Consider the following 11,901-nt stretch of genomic DNA (forward strand, 5'->3'; position numbering starts at 1 on the left):
TCTTTCCCTTGTCCAGCATGCGCTTCTACCACCAGTCTGTCAGAGGGCAGGATCACACACTGTCATGCCACGCTCTGATTGGTAGAAGTATTATTAGCGAGCCAATCCAAACCACCAATAAAGTCAACATAAATTCCACTCCAAAATGTCCCATTATACGGTATTTCAAAGAAAATATTAAAGGAAGGTTAGTGTTTCTTATGCGTTTGATTTAAAACCGGACATTAGGGTACCCGTGTTTGTTAATTCCTGCCACCCAGACACAGATGCCAACTTGCAGTTCCTAGGTCATTTCTGCAGCGACTTTTCCTATTTCTTATTTTTGCAAAGCGGTGAATGGAACAGGGTTTAAAATGTATTGACGGGTTGGATCTGGTCATCCAATTTGTCAGTTTCCTTGTGATGCCTGACTCACTCTCAAATGTGTTTTAAAAAGAAACCATTTGAACAACCGCTCAATTCCTTGTGTACCTTAAGGGGTTAATCAGTGTCATTTTCAAGAAACGTCTGTCAACTTGACTTGGGTGGTTAAATGATGTGCAACGGTCATTTATTCCCTCCTGCAAACTTTGGCAGCTATGAGATAGTGAACAGGAAATTTCTTAAAAGAAAAAAAAAACATACATTATATAAGCAGAAACAACAACATAAAATGACAGGGAACACACATAATGTGTCATGTACATTACAATGGTACAGGGTGTGTGATGCACTGGAATTCCTTTAATGCCGATTTACAATAAAAGATGTATAAGTTTACAGATTTACTATTATAAAACTTTTTTTTACAAGCATAAGATATATGTATATAGTGAGCCTGATAAATGAAGAGTGTCTTGTACATTTAATTATGTATACATTTAGTAATAATCTTGCATAAGTCTAATATCTAGTAACAGTTGTGGATGAAGTACTTTCACACTTTAGCATACTGTAAGTGTCAATTCATAATTAGTTAATGTTAATTAAAGTTTTAATGTGAAAATCTAAGATATTTCCTATTAAACATTTACTTACAAAATTAATTATGCAGTTTTTTTGCTTGGATGTATACCTAAAAATGGTTATACACCATTAATTTTCAACTTAATTAAATTATATATATATATATATAATTTAATTAAGTTGAAAATTTATTTATATATATATATATATATATATATATATATATATATATATATATATATATATACACACATATATATATATATATAGACACACACAAACACACACATATATATATATATATATATATATAGACACACACAAACACACACATATATATATATATATATATATATATATATATATATATATATATATATATAGACACACACAAACACACACACAATAAACATATTTTGCCAAACAAACATGTCTTCTTTTGTTCCTAATCCTGTTTTTGAACTGGTTCATCCTAAAATAAAAATAAACAATATATTACAATATTTATTTTCAGTCACAAGCAAATCTTTCAAACTCTAACTCTTTGGTTGAATACATTTTAATATTTTTACATACTGTATAATACTACACGATACAAGACTAGGGTGTGTGAACTATGCATCAGCTGCAGAGTCACAACAACGTCTCACCCGAAAGAAGGAGCACAAGGAGTTTAAAGGACTTGCTCAGGGTCACACAATGAGTCGGTGGCTGAGCTGGGATTTGAACCAGGGACCTCCTGGTTATGAGCCTGTTTCTTTAACCACTGGACCACACAGCCTCCGCATAGGTTTATATAGTTATTTATAAACCTAAATACCTATAGGTATTTTTATATCAGGGTTATGATATATTTTTTTTAATATGTATTTGGAAATATTTATCTGCTGGACAGTAACCTAATCTGATGTGTTCTGACTGTATTTATTTGAATGTTCAAATGTAGGGGTTTTGATCTGTACATTTCTGCACAGTATAATGTGTGCTTGCAAACATAAACATCACAGACGGAATTTTTCCAGATATTTTTGAAAAACATATTACCAATATATAATATAGTATAATTTGTCTGAGAAAAGTATGGTAGTTTTTTCACACCTTTTCCAAAACGTTAGCAAGCTTGTCTTCCACCCGATCCATCAATGCACTGTAGACCCCACGTCTCCGTCTATGTCTCTGTACACAACATTAACAACACTGGTAAGATTTTTAAATAAGTATCATATTTCACTGACAACTGTATTTTCAATTGGGAAGTATTGATAATGATCTAATAGTATTTAATAGGTTTCTGTTATAATCCCATATTCATTGTGAAATCTACACAACGTTTAAATCAGTAATAAATATAAGTTACCCTAGATACTAAGCACATTTTCTTTTATTAGTCTTGGAATTTCTCCTTTTTGTTTGCATGACATTATCAAGTTGGACGCCATTATGTCTTTACATTTCATGTGTTATCCAGTTATTTCTGTTTAAGCAAGCTGAGCCCAGCCTCCAAACTGCAACGCATTCTCAACATCTCAAATCTCTGTATTTTTTTTAACCAAGGCGCATTTAACTGTCAATGGCCTCTTCTTATGTTTTTATTAATATATTGGGCCCTGAGAGTATAATTGTTCTTCATTTCAAACATATCTAAAGTGAGAAGTGTATTAGACAACAGGATTTTTGTTGTGTTTAAATGCTTTAATGGAGGATTCAAGGGTAGGGAGCCAGGCTACCTATAGAGATGTCGCCTGACTTCTCGGAGAGCCACCCATCATTAGGACTAAGCCCTCGACAAGACGAGGTCTGTGTCATGGTAAGGTCACCGCTGCAGATTATGAGAGGGCTGCGTCGTGATGTGGTTAATTCCAAGGCTGGGCGCTCGGCACCCTCAGGGACATATCATTAGTAAAGATTGAAAACATATAAGAGAGGGCCCGACATATAGATGGGGGGTCCCCACCGTTTGGGGGACCAGACACACAGGGGAGATCCCCTGCCATAAAACATATAGAAGGGGGTCCAGACACACAGGGGAGATCCCCTGCACATAAAACAGAGGCTTGAGAACCTGAAAGGAAGAAAGAAAGTGGAACTCGTTGAGAGCTGCCCTCGATGAGGTGAATTATAGGCTTCCAAAGCTGGGGCGGAGAAGCACCCCCAGAGAACCTGAAACTGCAAGGTTAGTTGGAATAAGCTTAGATCCTTGGATTGTGAGGGGAGCGATAGCGCATGAGATGCTAAAAGGTTGGGTTTGGCCGGGGGTCCCCTCTGACACTGAGAGAACTTCTCTCAGTAGGTAAAGGAAGTGTAGCTTGCACAAAGGTCGGGGAAGTGAGACTCACTAACCGCAAAGAGTCGTAAGAGTGCAGACAAACAAAAGAACCGCCAATGCATATACAAACAAAAAGAAAGAATATATTTAACAGAACAAGAAGATTAGTAATTGACTTCTTTTTAAGGGAAACCTTTGGTGGGCCATGGACTGGCTTATATAAAAAATTACAGCAGAAAAGGGGAATCCGATGGACACTCACCACTATCTTGAAGATCTGGATTACGCAGATGACATCAGCCTGCTCTCAAGTCGGCATAAAGACATGCAGGAGAAGACCGACAGATTGACTGAGACAGCCCAAAAGCTTGGACTACAAATAAACATTAAAAAATCAAAACTGATGCAAATGAACCCAAAGAAAAGTAATTCCATCACCATTAACAACAAGGCCATAGAGGAAGTGAGTGAGTTCACCTACCTGGAGAGTAGAGTAGCAATAGATGGGGACACAGAGAGGGACGTTAACACAAGAATAAGTAAAGCTAACCTATCATTCTCCATGCTAAACAACATCTGGAAGTCAAAACAAGTGGGTACAAAAACAAAACTGAAGATATTTATCAGCAATGTCCTCTTATATGGAGCAGAGTGCTGGCAAATCACATCAAGAATAGCCCTCAAGCTGAATATCCTCAGAATTTTCTGGCCAAGAACAATTTCAAATCAAGAGCTCCACCAAAAAACAAATACAAGGCCTCTAGCCTTAGCTGTTAAGAGAAGAAGATGGAGGTGGCTTGGGCATGTGTGTTGAATACCCAGAACTGTCTTACGGTGGACACCAGATGGAAGGCGAAAAGGGTCATCCAAAGGAAACATGTAGAACAGTGGAGAAAGAGATGAGGGCATGCGGACTGACATGGGAGACCACCACCAGACAGGCTGCAGACCGACAACTCTGTCATTGAAGCCTTATGTGCCACCTGAGGCACAAAGAGGATATTATATATATATATATATATATATATATATATATATAATGTGTGTGTGTGTGTGTATTTGGTGGGCCTGGTGGAAGGGTCATCCCCACTCTGGGCATGCTAGCAATAGACTGATGAGCAGAAGATATCTCAGATGGGGAAGAACGTATGTATAATTCAACTAGGGCAGCAGTGTGGAGTAGTGGTTAGCGCTCTGGACTCTTGACCGGGTTTAATCCTAGTTGGGGAACACTGCTGCTGTACCCTTGAGCAAGGTACTTTACCTAGATTGCTCCAGTAAAAACCCAACTGTATAAATAGGTAATTGTATGTAAAAATAATGTGTAAAAAATAATGTGATATCTTGTAACAATTGTAAGTCGCCCTGGATAAGGGCGTCTGCTAAGAAATAAATAATAATAATAATAATAATAACTGCTGATGAGGTCCAGCGCCCCATATTTTTAATTAGATGCTGGTTAATCTTTGCTCTTGCTGCTGATGTGGCTGCCCCAATTCTGAATGAATGAGGAGTATAGAATTGAGGGGGAAGTCCTGCTCTGGAAACCAACGTAGACAGATGAGATGTGAACCAATGTCTGGATATAACAGCTTGAATCGATGAACAGGGGCTCGGAATTTGAAATAGGTTTGCGTTCTGCAATATATTTCTGCATGGAAGTATATGGGCATAGAGGAAAGTCAATTTTTGATAGTTGAATAAATTGACCTTGCAGTAGTTACATAATAAGAGGTGAACTGGAACCGCCTTTATTGATAATATGAACTGTAGATTTGTTGTCGCAAAATAGTATTAATTTCTTTGACCAAAGATGACCCCATAGATATGCTGCCGTGACAATTGGATACATTTCAAGAAGAGCTGTGGATTTTAGATTTGGTGATAGGTTTTTGATTTCTAGTTGCCATGCACTAGAAAACCATTGATTGTTTAAAAGACCTTCGAATCCCGTGAATGAAGCGTCCGTAAATAAAGCCAGGTCGGGAGGTGCTGAAATGAAATCATCATAGAACACAGACAGGCCGTTCCAATGCTGTATGAGAGCAGGCCACATTTTAATCTTTCCTAGCTTCTGATGAAATATTGATGTAGGAGTCCAAGTTTTTTGCTGTCGATGAAAGAGCAAGTAATGGGGGATAATGCGAATTGCAAAATTGAAATGTCCCAGCAAAGAGAGCAGTGCATGTTTCCTGATCGTTTTGCTGATCTGAAAGTTCTGAATAAGAAAACGAATATGGTCGAGTTTAGATACAGGAAGGCTGGCTTCAAACTTTTCTGTGTCCAGTATGATGCCTAGAAATTCCAGTGAATGAAGGGGGACGATTATTTTTTCTTCTGAACGTGGGACACCAACCTCTGAAAATAAACCTTTAAGATTTGTGATCGCATCTGCTGGAGGATCTGAGGAAGGCGAGATCAAGAGAAAATCATCAAGTAGGTGGAACAGAAATGAAGCATGGTATGAATTGAGAAGTATCAAGCATAAAGCCTCTGAAAGAGTATTAAATATTCTTGGCCTGCTGCAGCAGCCAAAAGTTAACTGAGTAGAAAAATAGAATTTCTTTTCCCAGCATATCATGAACAGGTGGCGAAGAGAAGGATGGATTGGCATTACTTTAAATGCGTCTGAATATCTGCTTTTGCTAATCAGGAGCCGTGATCTACCAATTTAATTTAATGAACTGCATCCGATATGGTAATGTACTGTAGAAAAAATCGATTGTGAGGAATGAGTGGGGAGAAATGGGGAGGAGTGATGCAGACAGCTGATCTGGAAGTTGATGCTATGGCAGCTTTTGGGCAGAGAGAGGTTGCGTGGCTGGTCGAAGCGCAGACCCCACATGCGTTGGCTCTGAGACCGCTGAAAATCCTGATGCCAAAATAGCTGCTGCTTTTGCTGAAAAGGATTTGTGATAGTTGAAAAACATGGTCCCTCCATACCTGACAGACATCTCCACGAAGTAGAATTCATAAGAATCCAGTTCTTGCCTGTGGTTCGGGTATAGAGAACATAGCACATCTCTAAATATAGTGAGGGCAAGGGCAAATTCCACCAGGGTAAGATTCTTCAGGAATCTGGGATCTCTGGACTTCAGCGTGACTGATAAGTCTCTGCAATCCACTACTCTATGGTCCAGAAATTCTGATGTAGCCATCAATGGAGATACCAGATTAGCGTCCTTACCTTCAATTATGCTGCGCCGAATCTGCAGGGATACTGAGTGACGACGGGCAGTGGTTGAGGCGGCGGAAGCATATGCTGTTGCAGATGCAAGGTTGTAGACCGGAGGCTCTATTGTAGGGGTTGGTGTAAAATCAGAAGTGACTGTAGCTGTTGAAGTGGCTGCATTTATGGTAGGAATGGAGGAGAACATTGAAATATCGATGTTGGACACCAGTTTATCCAGATTGCTAAATTTGGTGTTAATTGAGGATAAGGTATCCGCGAATGGTTACATGAATGCTTTTATTTCATTGAAAATGTGAGAATGTTCCTGCTGAGTTCCACTGGCTGGAGCGGCTGCCTGTTGGCGTGATGACGTGCTGACAGCTGGGGGTAGCTTGCTCTGAAACGGTCTGCCTGCTGTCTGACCCGGGCCGCTGAACAGCTGAGCGTGGCTGGGGAGTTTTCTTGGGTGGAAATATAGGTTCTGTTGAGATGGATTCACAATAGAAAATTAAAAGGGATTCGCAATTGCTCCCTGCTGGGATTTCGCTGCCGTTTTTGAGAAGGGTCTTTATGAGCTTGTTGAAAGTCCAGTCCTTAAAGTACAGATGCTCAGGAGACATATCCTGAGTTATCCGCTTAGGTTCACAACCAAAATCACAAGACGGAAGTATAGGATGTGGCTAATGGTTTAAATAGGAAGTAGACTTGATTGATGATAGGAGATCAAAGGATAGGGAGGGGCCTAGCTCCAGCCCCCCGAACCACATTAAATAGATGAACATTTGTTAACCTCAAAATCTGCCTACCTGGAAGGACCTAGGGTTAATTTTGGATCATGTTATTCTGTAGTTGCCCAAGTCCTTTTGTACAAAACATTTGGCAAATGAAGTTAGTCCTAGTCCTATCTTTTAGTACATTCTGTCTAGCATTAAGTACATGGCTGCATGTGCAGAAGATGGATTCTTGCCCAGTAGAAGCAGGTTGCACTGCCATTTCAGGTTCACTGTTTTCACTTTCATAAGTGTCTGACACTTGATCAACATTGGGGAGATATAAATCCTGAATAGCAATCACTAGAAAATGTCACCATCATCTGAATGTCTTAGATGTTGTTCATCTTTTCCTAAACTTGTGTTGCTAGCAGCCTTACCACTAACAACATTGTCACTAACGGCATTCAATGGTAAATACCTTTTCGAATTCAAGTCAAAGACAAGAGTACCAGAGGGGTTTATAGTATGTATGTCTTTGAATGGTAAGAATTCTAGGAGAGCTAAATGTCATGATTATATTTTTAAAAGAAGTGCAAATCATCCCGTGGTTGTTCTAGGGTTAAACTAAATCTTGGTCAAATGCATACTTGCTGTCTTAAATGTCTGGGACAACATTAGTTGCATTATACTTACTGTATAGGAAGCAGATTTTGGAGGCCAGGATTTCTTTGGAAGTATTAACTTTGAATCCCATTTAAGTTCCTGAGGTTTATATGTGTCAAATCTTTCAACACTGGTTTTCTCTTGTGAATGCTTTACTGGTTCAAGACCTTGAACGAGATATAAGGGCAATTTAATTAATTCATTGTCTTGCAACAATTAATGAAACTATATTCATCTTAAGATTTTGAGGCACTGAAATAACATCATTACCAGAAATTAAGTTTACATATGACAACCCCATAATGAACATTGTCCATAACATTGCAGATACATTAGGACCATCTGGGACTAAATAATTTTCTATAAAAAAAAAAGACTTACTTGCATTTAACTGCTGAGATTTGAAATTCAGATTCCAAGGATCTCGCTCATAACTGGTATTAAAGTCTGGTATATTATCTTCATACTAGAAATAAAGAGATTTAAAAAAAAATGATAATAATAATCTTCATGATTTTTGATAGTTAGGAGGATATTAGACTTGACAAGTAATGTTATTGTTCAGATATCAGATAAAATAAGAATAACTTTAATAAAGCCGTTTACCTGTCTAAAATCATGTGGCTTGGGGTCTTTATATCCAGCAGTAGGGAATTTCCCAGTCTTCACAAACATTATCCTGGCTTCCTGCGGGTCAGGAGGTTTAAATTTTGCAATGAATTTAGGAGATTCTTTTTTCTGGACTATTTCAGGTAGAATTGTAGTTTTAATTTCCTCTGCAATGTCCAGTTTCCCAGAAGAGTTGGTCATTATGGACGCAGCCTGCTTGCTTTCCCGTGTATTCCTGGGTAAGTTAAGTGATCTGTACAGCTTTGGGGAGAAATCTGGTGCTTTTCTTGACCATATACGATAATCTGGCACAGTTTCAGGGTACACAAAGCTCTTACTTCTTATATCTGCCAAGCTTTTACTTGCTGAGAAGGTTGTTTTTCTGTCAAATCGAAACGAAGGTTCATTGTGGGAAATCATTTTGGAAAACCTCATGTTTCCCAAGTCTTCAGTCCATGTAACCATACCTGCTGACATAAATAGAAAATGTATGTTTTTATATGTCTGCATACATATAATTTATAGGGGTGTAACAGAGCGAGCAGCCCTGTACATTGTTTTGTTTATTTATCTTTAGATCGGGGTCTCCCCCTCCGCCCCTGTGCAGTGTATTGTGTATTTATTTTGTATTATTTTTATTGTATTATATTTATGACGGCGAAGCGCCGCCGTGTTATTGTTTTGTTTATTTTTAAAACGTGTTCTGGCAGAGGCGAGATCGGTGCTCGTCCTCTGCCAGGAGTAGGGGAAAAACTTGTGCAGAAGGTGGCCATCTCCCGAATTAATTAAATGATTAATTTTGTTGCTAATCAGGAGATGGTCACCTGTTATAAAAAGCCTGCAGCTCTCTAGCTCTTGGTGGGTGTTGTAGGTGCAGAGAGAGCAAGAGCGAGAGCAAGAGCAAATTAAAGCAGATATAGGTACAGTGAAGGCTATATCCCAGCCTGACCTATTGGTTTTGTATTCGTGACTTTATTTTGTTTAAACCTTTTATTTTGCTCTGTGAGCAAGTGTTTTTTTTGTTTAAATATTTTATTTATGTTTGGTTCTCTTTAAATAAAATGGCGCCCGCGCCACTGCACCGTACCTTTTGTTTTTGTTGTCCCTTCTTCTGGTCTGACGTCACCACTCGTCATTCCTGTCACAAGGGGTTAAAAATAATTAGTTTTTTTATCGAATGTGTTATTCTTGTTGTTAAGAATTACTCATCAGCGGAACCGGTCCAAGACGTTTTAAAATAATATTTATCTTTATTTAACTGGGTAGGAAAACAGGGGTTTTATTCATACTGTGGTGATGGCCTGGGGGGATAGAGTAGGGAAGGAAGAGCTGAGCAAGGCCCCAGTTATACTGACCTTGACTGGGATGTATCCATGGCAACGAGGTTAGCACCGTTTTTTTAATACCAGAAAGTGACAGATGCACGTTGAATAAACAGGTTTTGCTCTATGTGTAGAATGAAACTGTTTTTATGCTGCAGTTATCTTTGGTTTGTAAAGGACACTCTTATTAACTTTGCAATAGGCTTTCTCTGGTAAACCACATATAAATAAATTACTAAAAGCTAGGCTTGCCTAGAAAACACATTTCTCAACCAGTGTGATAAGCAAGTCACTTTATACAATAAACTTCAGGCCTGGAAAATGTAACTCCTGCCCAGAGCAAGCTCATCAGGACTGGTTAGGGGCAGAACCCATGTTGTTATGTTTTTTTCTTCAAAATAACAAACAAATTAAGATGTATTAGCTACCATCTTTTATTCTTGTAATTTATTCTATTTACAATATTTTTTGTTGACTTATCATGATACATTTTTTGTAGTGCAATGTCACTTGATGACAGAAAAGTGTAAACAAAAATAGTCATCATTAAGGCAACACATACCATAGGAAAACAAAACTTCATATTGATTTACCAGTTAACATTGGAAAGCTTTGAAGCCCTTTGCCATTTACGGTGAAGGAAAAGCATAAATTATTTGTTTATCGCCTAATATTTTCCACTATACACTACAGAAAAAAATACTGTACTGTAATTCATCAAAAACTACTTGTGTGTGTGTGTGTATATCTTGCTGCTTAGTATGAAAACACAGACAACTCCAATTTATTGGGACATATTTTCAAATTAATCAGTAGAAAAATACCTGCAAAACTAGAACCGGAACATAAAGTAATTTCATTTAAGGTATATTTTGCTCACTTCTAAAGTTGTTTGTTTCTCACTTGTAACATTAACATGGAATTTTCTACTTTCAAAATGCAACCTAAGACTGGAGTAAATGTGCTGTGTTAGTTTGCTTAGTCTTTGAAAGAATTATTCTGTTGAATTATATAAAAATATATAAATGTTCTACACTTATTGTAGTGCTATGAGTAAGGTTATATTGTGATCCTTAATTTGATTAGTTCTTTATAGCCTGTGATGAGACTTGTGACATCTATCTAGACATAAATACATACATTTATAAGTGGGAACCAGTCCTGAATCCAAAATAACAGCAAAAGGTCTACAGCAATATTTTAAAATGCAACCAGTGATCACTTAAGTCACTAAACTCAACATTAGTAAAACAATACGTTCTATTTTTCAGTATCTTGAAACAGAAAGCAGAGGGAGAGTTGAAAATGCATCTTTCCTTCTTACCAACTAAGCAAGCAATAAATAAATAAGTAAATGAATAAATCACTCACCTGTTTGTGTGATTATTTCCATCTACTGTATTTAATATTCATTATTAAGCTGCTTTTTTACTTGTGTACTTTTGAGACATATATTTAGACTTCAGCTTGCTCTGTTTCAAAAAACTCTTAAGTGGTGGCATGCAATAAAGAAAGGTTGCTAAGCAACTGGACTCTTGCTACTTCACCTAAAGAATAAGAGAAAACTGCCTACCAAGAGGGCCAGTAGAAAAAAAAAACATTTCTTAGCAACAGAGTACAAAGAACATTTCCTGAAATACTTCAGCACTAACCTCGTGAGCACTAAAGTGTTGCAGATAAAGCAGGCCATGTGAGTGGTTTAGATAAATTATCATACTCAGATCTTGTTTACTTTGGCAGAAGCAGTGCAATGAATATATGTTTTATTGGTCATGATAAAAACTGGTTTTAGGTTCCACTTAAAGCTGCAATTTCTCAAAATCATGTTCTATTTTAAGACACAATCACACTGAAAAAGATTACCAGGTGATAATTTTCAACATCTTTACACAATTACCTTTTTATTCACTCTACTTCATCAGAAACCAGTCCTCATTAACTAAACATTTTGTTTTCATTCAGGTTGTTTCACCTGCAGGCAGGCTCACGCGCTTTATCCCTTCATAAAGCCATGTCCTTCTATTACCTGCAACAGTAGGTGGTAATATATTTGGCCTGCAAGCTTGACTATTCTACACCTGAGGGAAGCAAAATAAAATAGGAACCATAACAAATGTTTCTATAACAACTTTAGAGGAAACCCCTGTTCTTAAAAACTTTAATATGAATATTGAATAAAAGTATCTTGAATGAACATTTACCAATAGAATG

The 11,901-nt window shown here is 37.6% G+C and overlaps 1 protein-coding gene across 2 annotated transcripts; it reads right to left on the reverse strand.

Annotated features, from left to right (window-relative positions):
* Positions 1–1,328: 1,328 nt before the first annotated feature.
* Positions 1,329–11,221, reverse strand: LOC117399412 (uncharacterized). Of its 2 annotated transcripts, none has more exons than XM_033998539.3 (7): positions 11,062–11,221; positions 9,456–9,506; positions 8,366–8,838; positions 8,141–8,225; positions 7,790–7,926; positions 2,044–2,121; positions 1,329–1,417 (listed from the first exon to the last, which is right to left on the reverse strand). In XM_033998539.3, exons 1-7 carry the CDS (start codon positions 11,081–11,083, stop codon positions 1,391–1,393), a joined length of 873 nt encoding a protein of 290 aa, XP_033854430.3. In that variant the 5' UTR covers positions 11,084–11,221; the 3' UTR covers positions 1,329–1,390. The 2 variants fall into 2 exon arrangements, with proteins under 2 accessions (XP_033854430.3, XP_033854431.3); XM_033998540.3 differs by having other exon boundaries at positions 8,366–8,835; positions 11,062–11,220.
* Between the last annotated feature and the right edge of the window lie 680 nt (positions 11,222–11,901).

This window comes from Acipenser ruthenus, chromosome 4, assembly GCF_902713425.1.
Source record: "Acipenser ruthenus chromosome 4, fAciRut3.2 maternal haplotype, whole genome shotgun sequence".
Lineage (NCBI taxonomy): Eukaryota > Metazoa > Chordata > Actinopteri > Acipenseriformes > Acipenseridae > Acipenser > Acipenser ruthenus.

Coding starts and splice junctions, on each gene's coding strand:
- LOC117399412 (XM_033998539.3), bottom strand. CDS start 11,083: ATGGAAATAATCACACAAACAG. Junction 9,507..11,061: donor GGAAATAATCACACAAACAG/GTGAGTGATTTA, acceptor CCCTTGTGACAG/GAATGACGAGTGGTGACGTC. Junction 1,418..2,043: donor TTGCTAACGTTTTGGAAAAG/GTGTGAAAAAAC, acceptor TTTTTATTTTAG/GATGAACCAGTTCAAAAACA.